This window comes from Gymnodraco acuticeps, unplaced genomic scaffold (assembly GCF_902827175.1).
Source record: "Gymnodraco acuticeps unplaced genomic scaffold, fGymAcu1.1, whole genome shotgun sequence".
NCBI classification, from domain to species: Eukaryota; Metazoa; Chordata; class Actinopteri; order Perciformes; family Bathydraconidae; genus Gymnodraco; species Gymnodraco acuticeps.
This window is the reverse complement of record NW_022991078.1, coordinates 22,400-40,743: the sequence shown is the minus strand read 5'-3', so window position 1 is coordinate 40,743 and position 18,344 is coordinate 22,400. Positions and strand designations below refer to the sequence as shown.

General features: G+C 39.6%; 1 protein-coding gene across 2 annotated transcripts; it reads right to left on the bottom strand.

Moving 5' to 3' along the window:
* Nucleotides 1-2,709: 2,709 nt before the first annotated feature.
* LOC117560042 (GTPase IMAP family member 4) lies at nucleotides 2,710-17,002 on the bottom strand. Of its 2 annotated transcripts, XR_004571106.1 has the most exons (5): nucleotides 16,848-17,002; nucleotides 8,971-9,158; nucleotides 6,581-7,160; nucleotides 4,645-4,721; nucleotides 2,710-4,545 (listed from the first exon to the last, which is right to left on the bottom strand). XR_004571106.1 is itself a non-coding variant. In XM_034236794.1 (4 exons), exons 1-4 carry the CDS (start codon nucleotides 16,876-16,878, stop codon nucleotides 4,717-4,719), a joined length of 804 nt encoding a protein of 267 aa, XP_034092685.1. In that variant the 5' UTR covers nucleotides 16,879-17,002; the 3' UTR covers nucleotides 2,710-4,716. The 2 variants fall into 2 exon arrangements, 1 of the variants encoding a protein (XP_034092685.1); XM_034236794.1 differs by having other exon boundaries at nucleotides 2,710-4,721.
* Between the last annotated feature and the right edge of the window lie 1,342 nt (nucleotides 17,003-18,344).

Genomic DNA, 18,344 nt, shown 5'->3' with positions numbered 1-18,344 from the left:
ACGAGGCCAAAACATCAGATTCAGGAACTCATGTCGGACAGCAGTTCAGAACGTTTTAATGTTTTATCAGCGGCCTTTCTTTCTCTACTTTTGTACTGAAACGTGTTTCCCATCACGCAGACGTTCAGATCTTCTGGTCAACGATCGTAAAACCAATGATTGTAAACTTAGAACCTGGACTTCTACTGACAAATAAAGCGTGCAATATTAGCCTACACCCGTTTGGTTTGACACTGTAAATACAATTTAATTTGATATAAACAACTTGTCATCACATTAAGACCAAAGACTAATCAGCATCTTGTTTTCAGATATTGACCTCGAGGCTTTCGCGAGAAAAACCATCAAAAAACTAAAATCACGACTTTTTTCAACTCTTTTTGTTTACGGTTAAGCACAGCTAACAATTCATTGATTAATATTAAAGACATTAAAATAACATTTGCACCCGATAACAACAGCTCCTTGCCTCCTTCCCCAAATCTAGGGTTAGCATCTAGAAACTACCATCAATGTGCGCCGCTGTGCGCTACAAAGAATGACCATCATTTACGTAGCCTACGAACTCGGGTTTAGACACATTTTTGTGACAGACAACAGAGTGGTTCAGGAATGAGTCCTAAAACCTAGCATTGGGAATGTTAGCGCCTCTTGTTCCCTGGGCTTTAAGTCAATGGCTTTTCTGGATGTGTTTTTGGTTGTGAGACTGAAATAAGAGATTTTAACGTAACGGCGGTTGCTAACAAGAGTCTAAACGTCATCAAGCCCAACGTAGCCACCTTTAGCTTAGCGGTGGATAAGTGAATATATATATATATAGAAAATACATCATCCCAGCACGACTACTTCTCAAAACTGTCGTGAAGTTTTCAAGGCGTTATGTCGACTTTAACATCTAGAATTAAACATTAGAAACCACAAATCTAGTGGCTAATCTGCACGTTTGAAAAGATAAATGGGCGGACACAAAGGGGGCGGAGCTCTAACTGACTGACACCTTCCATTGAAACACAATCTAACCAATCATCAAGCACAAAAAACCAAATCAATGACTTTCTGGCTGTTTTTTTTGTTTGTTTTTTACAAACGGCTGCTTTTCAAACCCTCTTTTTTATGACGACCTCAACTCCTTTCCGTGGCGCTGTTTGAAAACAGGATGGGGGCAGAATATATATCACGACAAAGGGTTAGGGTCTAACATCTGCTTATTGAACCCCCCCCACCTGAAACTCAGAGTGTTTTATAACAGAGGGAAAAGAGCAGATTTGCTTGCAGACACTTTCACCCCTTCTTACTTTATTTTTGATGACGATAAACAGGTGTTTTTGAGACAGGTGACCTATCACGAGACTCCAAATCACTCCGTATCATATCCCGTCTGTAATTCCTGTAACTACTGTGTTTTGATTACATTTGAAATAATAAACAATGTTGTTCAAATCAGAAATCACTCGAGCATCACTTGGCTCTGTTCTGCACGACACCATTTCATGCATGCATTCGAACGCCGTTCTGCATTATTTACCTGCTGTAAGTAAGATCAAAAGCATGCCTTTAAATCAGATCAGGACAGATTGTTCCCCACAGCTTCCTGCAGACACTTTGCTTTTGAAACAGCGTCCTTTTAGACTTTAAATCATCTCAAAGAGAGCGAGACAGAGATGCATGTTTGCAGATAGCAGAGCTGCTTCCCTGCAGATTGAGGAGATAACAACACGACAACAGAGAGGAGCGAAAGAGGGAATATTATCGACCGTTTAGATTTAGAAGCATGAAAAGATATAGTGTGTGTGTGTGTGTGTGTGTGTGTGTGGTGTGTGTGGCCTAGCATTACTATCCTGTGGGGGACCTACATCTGTTTACACAGTCACGTGTGGGGACTCGCCTCCCTTATGGGGACAAAATGGAGGTCCCCATGAGGGGAATCATTAATTTTAGGGTGAAGACTTGGTTAGGATTAGGGTTAGGCATGTGTTGGTTATGGTTAAGGTTTGGATAAGTCTCCAGGAAATGCATGTAAGTCAATGTAATGTCCCCTGATGTGTGTGTGTATAAATAGCTCCCATATCAACTTATTGAATATATTAAATATATATATTGTATATGATATTAATATATTGCTGCTGTAAACCATAGACTGTAAACAGGTATATGAAGGTGTAAACATGTCCATCACCTGAGAGCTGAGGCTCTGCTGCCATCTAGTGTCGACTCAGAGTAACTGCTCTTCATAAAGGAGCTCATAGTCCATTCATCAATTAGCAGGGAACTGTTTTAAAGGTTTATTAATCATTTAAAGCTTAATATTCCCTAGTTCCCAATTATGCTTTAATTGTTGGCTAATTAAAATAATTTGAATAAAATATATATTTTTATAAACTGGTGACGATTTAAAATACATAAAAATGACTGTTTAAAAAAATACATTTAAAAATGAAAAATAATATATATTTATATTGTTGGTGATTTAAAATATAATAATTAATAAAACATTTAAAATATATTGCTTTACTGTTGGTTAATTAAAAAACACTAAAATAATAATTACAATATTAATACAAATTAAATGCATTTTTAAAAACTAAATTACTAAGAAACTAATGGATAATAAAGAACACGTTAAGCTTTATATGTGTGTGTTAGTGCAGGTGTTTAAAACCCCCCGTTGAAGGAAGAGTCGTCACTTATTCAACGAACAGGAACCAACAGTTTGGTCAAAAAACACATTTATTTGGACCGAAAAGAAGAACGTTTCACAACACAGTGCATTTCTAACGAGCAGATCTACTGGAACACATCAGCTGCTCTGACCCCTTTCAAACAATGCAGAGACATCAGTGAGGAGCAGCCCTCTGACTCGTGTGTGTGTGTGTCACAGTTTTCACAGCATTCCTACGATAACGTTCAGTCAGTTTTAAAGAGTTCATGCTTTAATGTTCAAAAAGCTCTTTTATTTTCCTCATACTGACTGTTTTCACCCTCTGTCTGAAACCCAGAGCCCTTTACATGCATTAAAAGCAAGAATAATGCCTCTGTAGATCCTGGGTTTCAGGAGCTTATCGCATTTCAAAGATACGTCAGCGACAAAGGGTTGGATTTAATGGTGAGAGACATTTCAAACCAGGACCTGATGACACCACGTTAACTAAAGCTACACTAGAACACATACAGAGTTCAATCAACAGTTCAATTGGTTTTTGGGCCGCTCAAACGAATCACCAGATGTTCATGAACGAGTGTGTGTGTAGAGCGCCAACATGAGGTGATGAGAGTGAGGAGTGTGTCCACAGCAGCTCAGTGTCTGCATAGCCTCTTACATCACCCGCCATTGTATTACCCTTTTATCCCCAAAGAGTTTCTGTCAAATAAAAGTAGTTAGGATGAGGCTGCTTCCAACTTCAAATCAGTTTTCAGATTAATTCATGGATCATTTGGTCGATCAAATGTAATTGAAATGCAAAACATAATCATTCATCTGTATTAAAGCCACCATGGACCTCTGGACATTTCTCATCTTGTCAAATTAGGAACAAAAACTCAAACATATTTAGTTTTTAACACAAAATCCTGCAACAATAGATAAATGTAGAAGCTTCAATAAGTCATTTGTCCCTTTTAACATTAAAAGTCTAATCAAACCCCTCCCTCTGCTCCCTCACAGCTACGAACAGGCTACAGATGCATTTAAGTCATAATAATAATCAATAAGCGGCTTCAGAGGCACGAGAAAAGCATTTAAGGTTTGGTCACAACAAACAGGAATCAGTTACAGAACATATCACATTATTGACTTTAGTAACAGTCGAGTAGTGCACGTTGAAGGATGCACGTTGAAGGATGCACGTTGAAGGATGCACGTTGAAGGATGCACGTTGAAGGATGCAGTCTGAAGGATGCAGTCTGAAGGATGCAGTCTGAAGGATGCACGTTGAAGGATGCAGTCTGAAGGATGCAGTCTGAAGGATGCACGTTGAAGGATGCAGTCTGAAGGATGCACGTTGAAGGATGCAGTCTGAAGGATGCACGTTGAAGGATGCAGTCTGAAGGATGCACGTTGAAGGATGCAGTCTGAAGGATGCACGTTGAAGGATGCACGTTGAAGGATGCAGTCTGAAGGATGCACGTTGAAGGATGCACGTTGAAGGATGCAGTCTGAAGGATGCAGTCTGAAGGATGCAGTCTGAAGGATGCACGTTGAAGGATGCACCTTGAAGGATGCAGTCTGAAGGATGCACGTTGAAGGATGCAGTCTGAAGGATGCACGTTGAAGGATGCAGTCTGAAGGATGCACGTCTGAAGGATGCACGTTGAAGGATGCAGTCTGAAGGATGCACGTTGAAGGATGCAGTCTGAAGGATGCACGTTGAAGGATGCAGTCTGAAGGATGCACGTTGAAGGATGCAGTCTGAAGGATGCACGTTGAAGGATGCAGTCTGAGGGATGCAGTCTGAAGGATGCACCTTGAAGGATGCAGTCTGAAGGATGCACGTTGAAGGATGCAGTCTGAAGGATGCACGTTGAAGGATGCAGTCTGAATAGCACCCTCTTTAGGAGAGCATGAAACAAAAGGCCTCGTCGTCACGGCGAAGAACAACAAACGGATAAACAGTCAAATGTTTGAAAGATAATTAAAACCGTCTCCACTCTTTTCCCTCCAATCAGAAGCAGCTTCAGAGCGTCAGAGCGATCCGATTGGTCCGCCATCGGAGGGAGACGTTAATCTGGAACAGACAGAGGGGTATTAATACAGATCTAGAGAGGACACATTATTAAACATGTAGTGTCTCCACTGGGACATGATGTCTCTACTGGGACATGATGTCTCCACTGGGACCACTGGGACATGATGTCTCCACTGGGACATGATGTCTCTACTGGGACATGATGTCTCCACTGGGACATGATGTCTCCACTGGGACATGATGTCTCTACTGGGACATGATGTCTCCACTGGGACATGATGTCTCCACTGGGACATGATGTCTCTACTGGGACATGATGTCTCTACTGGGACCACTGGGACATGATGTCTCCACTGGGACATGATGTCTCTACTGGGACATGATGTCTCTACTGGGACCACTGGGACATGATGTCTCCACTGGGACATGATGTCTCCACTGGGACATGATGTCTCTACTGGGACATGATGTCTCCACTGGGACATGATGTCTCTACTGGGACATGATGTCTCCACTGGGACATCATGTCTCCACTGGGACATGATGTCTCCACTGGGACATGATGTCTCTACTGGGACATGATGGTCTCTACTGGGACATGATTCTCCTACTGGGACATGATGTCTCCACTGGGACATGATGTCTCCACTGGGACATGATGTCTCTACTGGGACATGATGTCTTCTACTGGGACCACTGGGACATGATGTCTCCACTGGGACATGATGTCTCACTGGACATGATGTCTCCACTGGGACATGATGTCTACTACTGGGACATGATGTCTCCACTGGGACATCATGTCTCCACTGGGACATGATGTCTCCACTGGGACATGAGGTTCTCTACTGGGACAGATGTCTCTCACTGGGACATGATGTCTCCACTGGGGACATGATGTCTCCACTGGGACATGATGTCTCTACTGGGACATGATGGTCTCCACTGGGACATGATGTCTCCACTGGGACAGTGATGTCCTTACTGGGACATGATGTCTCCACTGGGCATCATGTCTCTACTGGGACATCATGTCTCCACTGGGACATGATGTCTCCACTGGGACATGATGTCTCTACTGGGACATGATGTCTCCACTGGGACATGATGTCTCCACTGGGACATGATGTCTCTACTGGGACATGATGTCTCTACTGGGACATGATGTCTCTACTGGGACATGTCCCAGTGGAGACATGATGTCTCCACTGGGACATGATGTCTCTACTGGGACATGATGTCTCTACTGGGACATGATGTCTCTACTGGGACATGATGTCTCTACTGGGACATGATGTCTCTACTGGGACATGTCCCAGTGGAGACATGATGTCTCTACTGGGACATGATGTCTCCACTGGGACATGATGTCTCTACTGGGACATGATGTCTCCACTGGGACATGATGTCTCCACTGGGACATGATGTCTCTACTGGGACATGATGTCTCTACTGGGACATGATGTCTCTACTGGGACATGATGTCTCCACTGGGACATGATGTCTCTACTGGGACATGATGTCTCCACTGGGACATGATGTCTCCACTGGGACATGATGTCTCCACTGGGACATGATGTCAGTCACATTTAGAGACAAAGAAACGCATTTTCTGACAGTTTTAAATTAAGCATTTATCAAAACAGTAGATAATAATTCTGTGGATCCTCTAATTGTTTCGCACGGGGATTTGAGCCTCTGCAGACCATTGACATGCACTACCCCACAGGAGAGGGAGCACTCAGGCGTGACGTAGCACTTTTACTCAGTTGGGTTCAATGTTTATATTGTTTCTGCTAAAGGTAGGAATCCCTACATGGGTCTAAAAGGGTTCTGATGTCTCCTTCAAAGTGTGCTCAGTGAGCCAATGGAAGGAGACAGGAAGGATGTGCACTCACTGGCCAGCGGCTCCACCTCCAGGGTTTTGGACAGACTCAGCGATGAGCTCTGCTTGGGTCTCGCTCCCAGCTCTCTTCCCTCTCTGTTCTGGTTCTGGTTCTGGTTCTCCTCCTCCTTCACCTCCTCCTTCACCTCCTCCTCCTCCACATGGTAGAACCCCCCCTCCTCCGCCACCATCTTCTCCACCCTCTCCAGCAGCCTCCCCACCTGAGGGTGCTCTCCGAACTCACAGTTATTGATCACAAAGTACCTCCGGTGGCACTTCTCCAGGACCCACTGCAGGTCCTTGCCCTCCCTGCGGATGTACCTCTCGATGGAGATGCTCCTCAGGACCTCGGCCCAGGTGAACACCACCACGGTGTGCCTCCACACGCGCTCTCCGAACAGGCTCACGTGCTCCTCGATGCGCTGGCGGTCCACTTCGGTGAACATGCCGACGGGGATGGCGAGCAGGAAGGCGTGAGGGCCGGGGGGGCAGAGAGACGCTCCTCTCACCAGCTCCTGCTTGTAGGAAGGAGGCGTGTCCTGAGCAGAGAACCATCCGGGAGTATCCACCACCGTCACCTGCCGCTCCAACACCTGCGGAGTCACCTGGGGTCACTTCACATTCTCACTGGAAGCATCTGCACTTCAGTGGCAGGAGAAACACTCAGGTCTTGTACTTGAGTAAAAGTAGAAGTACTCAGACCTTGTTCTTGAGTAAAAGTATCTCCAACATGAATTGGACAAGATGATGCATTGTCTAAAAACAAGAGCCGGTATCTCACGGTCTCTTATATCAGGAGGAGAGACGCATTCTGATTGGATGAGACACAATCTGAGTGGAGGTCCCTTCTGACTGGCACTGTATAATAACTCTATAATCTACCAGGTGTTGGAGACACGCATTCAGACGAGCTGCACCTTCACCAGCTCTGAGAACACTTCCATGATCAATCATTAGAAAACATATATATATATTATTCTGAGATGGACCAATCAAACAACGAATACTTTTACTGTCTTTCACTATATTTAGATGAGAATACTTTTATACTTTCACTTGAGGAACATTTTGAATGCAGGACTTTTACTGTAACAGAGTATTCCTACACTCTGGTACTTCTACTTTTACTCAAGTACAAGATCTGAGTACTTCTACTTTTACTCAAGTACCAGATCTGAGTACTTCTACTTTTACTCAAGTACAAGATCAGAGTACTTCTACTTTTACTCAAGTACCAGATCTGAGTACCTCTACTTTTACTCAAGTACAAGATCTGAGTACTTCTACTTTTACTCAAGTACAAGATCTGAGTACTTCTACTTTTACTCAAGTACAAGATCTTAGTACTTCTACTTTTACTCAAGTACAAGATCAGAGTACTTCTACTTTTACTCAAGTACAAGATCTGAGTACTTCTACTTTTACTCAAGTACCAGATCTGAGTACTTCTACTTTTACTCAAGTACAAGATCAGAGTACTTCTACTTTTACTCAAGTACAAGATCTGAGTACTTCTACTTTTACTAAGTACCAGATCTGAGTACTTCTACTTTTACTCAAGTACAAGATCAGAATACTTCTACTTTTACTCAAGTACAAGATCTGAGTACTTCTATTTTTACTCAAGTACAAGATCAGAGTACTTCTACTTTTACTCAAGTACAACGTCTGAGTACTTCTACTTTTACTCAAGTACAAGATCAGAGTACTTCTACTTTTACTCAAGTACAAGGTCTGAGTACTTCTACTTTTACTCAAGTACAAGGTCTTAGTACTTCTACTTTTACTCAAGTACAAGGTCTGAGTACTTCTACTTTTACTCAAGTACAACGTCTGAGTACTTCTACTTTTACTCAAGTACAAGGTCTAAGTACTTATTTTACTCAAGTACAACGTCTGAGTACTTCTACTTTTACTCAAGTACAAGATCTGAGTACTTCTACTTTTACTCAAGTACAAGATCTGAGTACTTCTACTTTTACTCAAGTACAAGATCTGAGTACTTCTACTTTTACTCAAGAACAAGATCTGAGTACTTCTACTTTTACTCAAGTACAAGATCTGAGTACTTCTACTTTTACTCAAGTACAAGACCTGAGTACTTCTACTTTTACTCAAGTACAAGATCTGAGTACTTCTACTTTACTCAAGTACAAGATCTGAGTACTTCTACTTTTACTCAAGTACAAGACCTGAGTACTTCTACTTTTACTCAAGTACAAGATCTGAGTACTTCTACTGTTACTCAAGAACAAGATCTGAGTACTTCTACTTTTACTCAAGTACAAGATCTGAGTACTTCTACTTTTACTCAAGTACAAGATCTGAGTACTTCTACTTTTACTCAAGTACAAGACCTGAGTACTTCTCCTTGTACTCAGACCTGACTGCAGGTATCAGTACCTCCGTCTCTCTCTTCACGCAGAACTCGGCGGCTCGCTCCAGGTGAAACTCCTCCTTCCCCAGGATGGTGTTTCCTGTCAGGCTTTTCCCCGGCCACCTCCACCCGAGGACCACCAGACGGAGCTCCGGCAGACGAGCCGGCGTCGTCACCACTGCCTGTGGGGACTTCTCCTCTGATCCAGGAGCATCTGTGGAGACATCAGATCAGATGGACTGAAGGCTGGGTTACAGCAGCGTGATGATGACACTGTGCCACAACGAGCAGAGCTAGAGCCACTACATCTACAGGTCATTATGAACACTCGAGAAGGACATGGCAGAGGTGGAGAAGTACTCTGACCTTGTTCTGGAGTAGAAGTACTCTGACCTTGTTCTGGAGTAGAAGTAGAAGTACTCAGATCTGGTACTTGAGTAAAAGTAGAAGTACTCAGACCTTGTTCTGGAGTAAAAGTAGAAGTACTCAGATCTTGTACTTGAGTAAAAGTAGAAGTACTCAGACCTTGTTCTGGAGTAAAAGTAGAAGTACTCAGATCTTGTACTTGAGTAAAAGTAGAAGTACTCAGACCTTGTTCTGGAGTAAAAGTATTAGTACTCAGATCTGGTACTTGAGTAAAAGTAGAATTACTCAGATCTTGTACTTGAGTAAAAGTAGAAGTACTCAGATCTTGTACTTGAGTAAAAGTAGAAGTACTCAGATCTTGTACTTGAGTAAAAGTAGAAGTACTCAGACCTTGTTCTGGAGTAAAAGTAGAAGTACTCAGATCTGGTACTTGAGTAAAAGTAGAATTACTCAGATCTTGTACTTGAGTAAAAGTACAAGTACTCAGATCGTGTACTTGAGTAAAAGTACAAGTACTCAGATCTTGTACTTGAGTAAAAGTACAAGTACTCAGATCTTGTACTTGAGTTAAAGTAGAAGTACTCAGATCTGGTACTTGAGTAAAAGTAGAATTACTCAGATCTTGTACTTGAGTAAAAGTACAAGTACTCAGATCTTGTACTTGAGTAAAAGTAGAAGTACTCAGATCTGGTACTTGAGTAAAAGTAGAATTACTCAGATCTTGTACTTGAGTAAAAGTACAAGTACTCAGATCTTGTACTTGAGTAAAAGTAAAAGTACTCAGATCGTGTACTTGAGTAAAAGTAGAATTACTCAGATCTTGTACTTGAGTAAAAGTGGAAGTACTCAGATCTTGTACTTGAGTAAAAGTAGAAGTACTCAGATCTGGTACTTGAGTAAAAGTACAAGTACTCAGATCTTGTACTTGAGTAAAAGTAAAAGTACTCAGATCGTGTACTTGAGTAAAAGTACAAGTACTCAGATCTTGTACTTGAGTTAAAGTATTAGTACTCAGATCTTGTACTTGAGTTAAAGTAGAAGTACTCAGATCTTGTACTTGAGTAAAAGTACAAGTACTCAGATCTTGTACTGGAGTAGTAAAAGTACAAGTACTCAGATCGTGTACTTGAGTAAAAGTAGAAGTACTCAGATCTTGTACTTGAGTAAAAGTAGAAGTACTCTGACCTTGTTCTGGAGTAAAAGTAGAAGTACTCAGATCTGGTACTTGAGTAAAAGTAGAAGTACTCAGATCTTGTACTTGAGTAAAAGTAGAAGTACTCAGATTTGGTACTTGAGTAAAAGTAGAAGTACCAGATCTGGTACTTGAGTAAAAGTAGAAGTACCAGATCTGGTACTTGAGTAAGAGTACCAGATCCAGATCTGGTACTTGAGTAAAAGTACCAGATCCAGATCTGGTACTTGAGTAAAAGTAGAAGTACTCAGATCTTGTACTTGAGTAAAAGTAGAAGTACTCAGATCTTGTACTTGAGTAAAAGTAGAAGTACTCAGATCTGGTACTTGAGTAAAAGTAGAAGTACTCAGATCTGGTACTTGAGTAAAAGTAGAAGTACTCAGATCTTGTACTTGAGTAAAAGTAGAAGTACTCAGATCTGGTACTTGAGTAAAAGTAGAAGTACTCAGATCTGGTACTTGAGTAAAAGTAGAAGTACTCAGATCTTGTACTTGAGTAAAAGTAGAAGTACTCAGATCTGGTACTTGAGTAAAAGTACAAGTACTCAGATCTTGTTCTTGAGTAAAAGTAGAAGTACTCAGATCTTGTACTTGAGTTAAAGTAGAAGTACTCAGATCTTGTACTTGAGTAAAAGTAGAAGTACTCAGATCTTGTACTTGAGTAAAAGTAGAAGTACTCAGATCTTGTACTTGAGTAAAAGTAGAAGTACTCTGACCTTGTTCTGGAGTAAAAGTAGAAGTACTCAGATCTTGTACTTGAGTAAAAGTAAAAGTACTCAGATCTTGTACTTGAGTAAAAGTAGAAGTACTCTGACCTTGTTCTGGAGTAAAAGTAGAAGTACTCAGATCTTGTTCTTGAGTAAAAGTAGAAGTACTCAGATCTTGTACTTGAGTTAAAGTAGAAGTACTCAGATCTTGTACTTGAGTAAAAGTAGAAGTACTCAGATCTGGTACTTGAGTAAAAGTAGAAGTACTCAGATCTGGTACTTGAGTAAAAGTAGAAGTACTCAGATCTGGTACTTGAGTAAAAGTAGAAGTACTCAGATCTTGTACTTGAGTAAAGTAGAAGTACTCAGATCTTGTACTTGAGTAAAAGTAGAAGTACTCAGATCTGGTACTTGAGTAAAAGTAGAAGTACTCAGATCTGGTACTTGAGTAAAAGTAGAAGTACTCAGATCTTGTACTTGAGTAAAGTAGAAGTACTCAGATCTGGTACTTGAGTAAAAGTAGAAGTACTCAGATCTGGTACTTAAGTAAAAGTAGAAGTACTCAGATCTGGTACTTGAGTAAAAGTACAAGTACTTTATTTATATAGCACTTTTCAACACAAGGCAATTCAAAGTGCTTTACAAAAAATGAAAGACATTCAGAAAATGTTATTTAAAATCAGTCATTAAAAAGAAAAGATAATAAAATAAACATTAAAGAAAAAGTACATGGATAAAAGTTACAGTGCAGTCTAAGATATGAATAGTTCAATTAAAAGCAGCGACAAAAGAAAAGTCTTCAGCCTGGATTTAAAAGTAGTCAGAGTTGCAGCGGACCTGCAGGTTTCTGGGAGTTCCAGATATTTGGAGCATAATAACTGAACGCTGCTTCTCCATGTTTAGTTCTGACTCTGGGGACAGAAAGCTGACCAGTCCCTGAAGACCTGAGAGATCTGGATGGTTCATCATTTAGCAGGAGGTCAGAAATGTATTTTGGGCCTAAACCATTCAGTGCTTTATAAACCAGCAGCAGTATTTAGAAATCTATTCTTTGACACACAGGAAGCCAGTGTAAAGACTTCAGAACAGGAGTGATCCACTTTCTTAGTGTTAGTGAGGACTCGAGCAGCGGCGTTCTGAATCAGCTGCAGCTTTCTAATAGATGTTTGAGTGAGACCTGTGAAGACACCATTGCAGTAGTCGAGGACTACTGAAGATAAAAGCATGGACAAGTTTTTCCAGATCCTGCTGTGACATTAGTCTTTTAATCCTAGATATATTCTTTAGGTGATAGTAGGCTGATTTAGTAACTGTTTTAATGTGACTGTTGAAACTCAGGTCAGAGTCCATGACTACACCTAGATTTCTGGCTTTATCTGTTGTTTTGAACATTGCAGACTGAAGCTCAGCGCTAACTTTTATACGTTCTGCCTTGGCTCCAAAAACCATTACCTCAGTTTTATCTTTGTTTAATTGGAGAAAGTTCTGACACATCCAGTCATTGATTTGTTCAATGCACTTACTCAGTGTTTGAATTGGAGCATAGTCTCCTGGTGAAATTGTTACGTAAATTTGTGTGTCATCTGCATAGCTATGGTAACTTATTTTGTTGTACTTCATTATCTGAGCCAGTGGTAGCATGTAGATGTTAAAGAGAAGAGGCCCCAAGATGGAGCCTTGAGGAACCCCACATGTCATATTTGTCAACTCAGATGTGTATTTACCGATAGAAACAAAGTGTTTCTGTCCTTTAAGTAGGATTCAAACCAATTCAGAACTGTTTCCGAAAGTCCCACCCAGTTTTCCAGTCGGTCTAGTAATATGCTGTGGTCAACAGTGTCAAACGCAGCACTGAGATCTAATAATACTAACACTGAAGTTCTGCCACTGTCTGTGTTTAAGTGGATGTCATTAAAGACCTTTACAAGAGCAGTCTCAGTGCTGTGGTTTGGACGAAAGCCTGACTGGAACACATCCAAACAGTTATTTAAATGCAAGAAATTACTCAACTGTTGAAAAACAACTTTTTCAATGATTTTACCTAGAAATGGGAGGTTTGATATGGGCCTGTAATTGTTCATCACTGAAGCATCTAGATTATTCTTTTTTAATAGCGGTTTAATGACTGCAGTTTTCAGGGCCTGTGGAAAAACACCTGAGTGAAGAGATTTGTTTACTATATGAAGTAGATCTGAGGTACTTGAGTAAAAGTAGAAGTACTCAGATCTGGTACTTGAGTAAAAGTAGAAGTACTCAGATCTGGTACTTGAGTAAAAGTAGAAGGACTCAGATCTGGTACTTGAGTAAAAGTAGAAGGACTCAGATCTTGTACTTGAGTTAAAGTAGAAGTACTCAGATCTTGTACTTGAGTTAAAGTAGAAGTACTCAGATCTGGTACTTGAGTTAAAGTAGAAGTACTCAGATCTGGTACTTGAGTAAAAGTAGAAGTACTCAGATCTGGTACTTGAGTAAAAGTAGAAGTACTCAGATCTTGTACTTGAGTAAAAGTAGAAGTACTCAGATCTGGTTCTTGAGTAAAAGTAGAAGTACTCAGATCTGGTACTTGAGTAAAAGTAGAAGTACTCAGATCTGGTACTTGAGTAAAAGTAGAAGGACTCAGATCTGGTACTTGAGTAAAAGTAGAAGTACTCAGATCTGGTACTTGAGTAAAAGTAGAAGGACTCAGATCTGGTACTTGAGTAAAAGTAGAAGGACTCAGATCTTGTACTTGAGTTAAAGTAGAAGTACTCAGATCTTGTACTTGAGTAAAAGTAGAAGGACTCAGATCTTGTACTTGAGTTAAAGTAGAAGTACTCAGATCTTGTACTTGAGTTAAAGTAGAAGTACTCAGATCTGGTACTTGAGTTAAAGTAGAAGTACTCAGATTCTGGTACTTGAGTAAAGTAGAAGTACTCAGATCTGGTACTTGAGTAAAAGTAGAAGTACTCAGATCTGGTACTTGAGTAAAAGTAGAAGTACTCAGATCTTGTACTTGAGTAAAAGTAGAAGTACTCAGATCTGGTTCTTGAGTAAAAGTAGAAGTACTCAGATCTGGTACTTGAGTAAAAGTAGAAGTACTCAGATCTGGTACTTGAGTAAAAGTAGAAGTACTCAGATCTGGTACTTGAGTAAAAGTAGAAGTACTCAGATCTTGTACTTGAGTAAAGTAGAAGTACTCAGATCTTGTACTTGAGTAAAAGTAGAAGTACTCAGATCTGGTACTTGAGTAAAAGTAGAAGTACTCAGATCTGGTACTTGAGTAAAAGTAGAAGTACTCAGATCTTGTACTTGAGTAAAAGTAGAAGTACTCAGATCTGGTACTTGAGTAAAAGTAGAAGTACTCAGATCTGGTACTTGAGTAAAAGTAGAAGTACTCAGATCTTGTACTTGAGTAAAGTAGAAGTACTCAGATCTGGTACTTGAGTAAAGTACAAGTACTCAGATCTTGTTACTTGAGTAAAAGTACAAGTACTCAGATCTTGTTTGAGTAAAGTGAAGTACTCAGATCTTGTACTTGAGTTAAAGTAAGAAGTACTCAGATCTTGTACTTGAGTAAAAGTAGAAGTACTCAGATCTTGTACTTGAGTAAAAGTAGAAGTTACTCAGATCTTGTACTTGGAGTAAAAGTAGAAGTACTACTTCTGACCTTGTTCTGGAGTAAAGTAAGAAGTACTCAGATCTTGTACTTGAGTAAAGAGTAAAAGTACTCAGATCTTGTACTTGAGTAAAAGTAGAAGTACTCTGACCTTGTTCTTGAGTACAAGTAGAAGTACTCAGATCTAGGTTCTTGAGTAAAAGTAGAAGTACTCAGATCTGGTTCTTGAGTAAATAGTAGAAGTACTCAGATCTGGTACTTGAGAAAGTAGAAGTACTCAGATCTGGTACTTGAGTTAAAAGTAGAAGGACTCAGATCTTGTACTTGAGTTAAGTAGAAGTACTCAGATCTGGTACTTGAGTTAAAGTAGAAGTACTCAGATCTGTACTTGAGTTAAAGTAGAAGTACTCAGATCTTGTACTTGAGTAAAAGTAGAAGTACTCAGATCTGGTACTTTAGTAAAAGTAGAAGTACTCAGATCTGGTTCTTGAGTAAAAGTAGAAGTACTCAGATCTGGTTCTTGAGTAAAAGTAGAAGTACTCAGATCTGGTTCTTGAGTAAAAGTAGAAGTACTCAGGTCTTGTACTTGAGTAAAAGTAGAAGTACTCAGATCTGGTACTTGAGTAAAAGTAGAAGTACTCAGATCTTGTACTTGAGTAAAGTAGAAGGACTCAGATCTTGTACTTGAGTTAAAGTAGAAGTACTCAGATCTGGTACTTGAGTTAAAGTAGAAGTACTCAGATCTGGTACTTGAGTTAAAGTAGAAGTACTCAGATCTGGTACTTGAGTAAAAGTAGAAGTACTCAGATCTGGTACTTGAGTAAAGTAGAAGTACTCAGATCTTGTACTGAGTAAAGTAGAAGTACTAGATAGTAAAGTAGAAGTACTCAGATCTGGTACTTGAGTAAAAGTAGAAGTACTCAGATCTGGTACTTGAGTAAAGTAGAAGTACTCAGATCTGGTACTTGAGTAAAAGTAGAAGTACTCAGATCTGGTACTTGAGTAAAAGTAGAAGTACTCAGATCTGGTACTTGAGTAAAAGTAGAAGTACTCAGATCTGGTACTTGAGTAAAAGTAGAAGTCCTCAGATCTTGTACTTGAGTTAAAGTACAAGTACTCAGATCGTGTACTTGAGTAAAAGTACATGTTCTCAGATCGTGTACTTGAGTAAAAGTACAAGTACTCAGATCTTGTACTTGAGTAAAAGTACAAGTACTCAGATCTTGTACTTGAGTTAAAGTAGAAGTACTCAGATCTTGTTCTTGAGTAAAAGTAGAAGTACTCAGATCGTGTACTTGAGTAAAAGTACAAGTTCTCAGATCGTGTACTTGAGTAAAAGTAGAAGTACTCTGATCTTGTACTTGAGTAAAAGTACAAGTACTCAGATCTTGTACTTGAGTAAAAGTACAAGTACTCAGATCTGGTACTTGAGTGAAAGTAGAAGTACTCAGATCGTGTACTTGAGTAAAAGTAGAAGTACTCAGATCTGGTACTTGAGTGAAAGTAGAAGTACTCAGATCTGGTACTTGAGTGAAAGTAGAAGTACTCAGATCTCGTACTTGAGTAAAAGTAGAAGTACCAGAGTGTAGGAATACTCTGTTACAGTAAAAGTCCTGCATTCAAAATGTTCCTCAAGTGAAAGTAGAAAAGTATTGTCATCTAAATATAGTGAAAGTAGTCGTTGTGCATTCATCCACATCTGTAAAGTAACTAAAGGGATTAAATACATGTAGTGGAGTAGAAGTACACCATTAACCTCTGAATTGTAGAGGAGTAAAAATACACAATTAGCATACAATGGAAACACTTAAGTAAAGTATAAGTACATCTAAATTATACTTGAGTATATGTACTTAGTTACTGTACACATCTTGTTATAAAATAGTAATCACTTTATGTAGATTACTATTACTTGGTCTTTGTTTATTGTTTTAAGTGTAAACAGTTGAACTTAATGCTAACTTGAACAGCTAGGGAAACTCCCTTCATTATATGACACGTACTTAATAAATTAAAGTTATATTAACGAGTTTTAAAGTCTCACCTTCTGTCTGAGGTTTCCTACTCGCTTCCATGCTCTGTTTCTATCAGAAAAAGAGGTTTAATTAATGTTTTTATTTGGTTTAAATCCGGAGAAAAGAGACTTCCTCCTTCAAAGCTAACAGGATGATAAAGCTAACAGGAACGTAAACACGTAGCTTCCGGTTATGTCTTTCAAAATAAAAGCACGGTAACGCTAACCGGAATTTAAACACGCGGCTTCTGGTTAGCTCTTTCAAAATAAAAGCATGTGTTTTAAAAATGAAAATATAGATTATAAAGTGGATTTAATGTCTAAAATATATGCAGAGGTGTAATGTAGAGTACTGTACTAAAATGTAGGTACTTTACTTGAGTATTTTCACATTATATTATCAAAGAAAACACTATTAGATAAAGGGCATGCACAACATATTAAGAATTAAATTAAATGCAGATTTTAGTTAATACAAATTATAAATCAAGATATATTATCATATTTTATTATAGGCTAAACTACCCAAATAATCCCACATTTACCAAAAAGTGAAGAACACATTAATGCACCCATAATTTGATTACAATTGCAAAATATCTGGTGTTTAAATCAAATTAAAGTGTATTTATATCACCCAATATCACAACACAACTCAGTGGGCTTTACAGAAACAAACATTGTAAAACATAACATTTTTCATTTCATTTCAAACCTTTATTTAACCAGGTGAATCCCATTGAGATCATCGATCTATTTTTCAAGGGAGACCTGCAGCAAGTCGGTTCACATGAAGACATGAAACAACAGAAAACAATAAGGACATCATATTTACAGACCTATCGACATTTACAGGTACCAACAGAATCAAGTATCATAGCATCTATCCGAGATTTAAAAACATGCAGTGGAACCAAATTGCTCCGTTTCCATTCTTTTTGCAGACCGTTCCAAGTTAGAGGAGCAGCGCACATAAAAGCTTTCGTCCCTAAGTCAGTCCTAGCACTCGGCACATGTAGCAAGACCACATCCTGAGGTCTCAGGCAACAGCTCCCTGCCACTCTCTGTGTGATCAGAGCAGATGTAAGATGGTAGTTTACCCAGCATGGCTTTGTAGATGAACACGTACCAGTGACTGAGCCTCCGTACAGTTAGTGAAGGCAGACCTGCCTGGCATACAGGGGACAGTGATGAGTCAGTGCTTTACAGTTAGTAACTCATCTCAGAGCGCTGTGATAGGCGGCATCTCACTTGATCAGGTGCATTCAGATAGATCAGTCCAGCACAGGTCAAAAGGTCACAGAGACTAGCCTTTCTTAAAATGAATTAAGATGCAACAAAAACACAATAAAATAAACTACATGTAGGAGGAGGAGCATGGGGAATAATCCGAAACCAGCTCTAACGTTTGGGACTTTAAAGTATATGGTGATGCTAATACTTGTTTACTTAAGTACACATTTGAATGCACTACTTGTACTTGTTACTGAGTACTTCTGAGAATATGTAACCGTGAAAAATCTACTT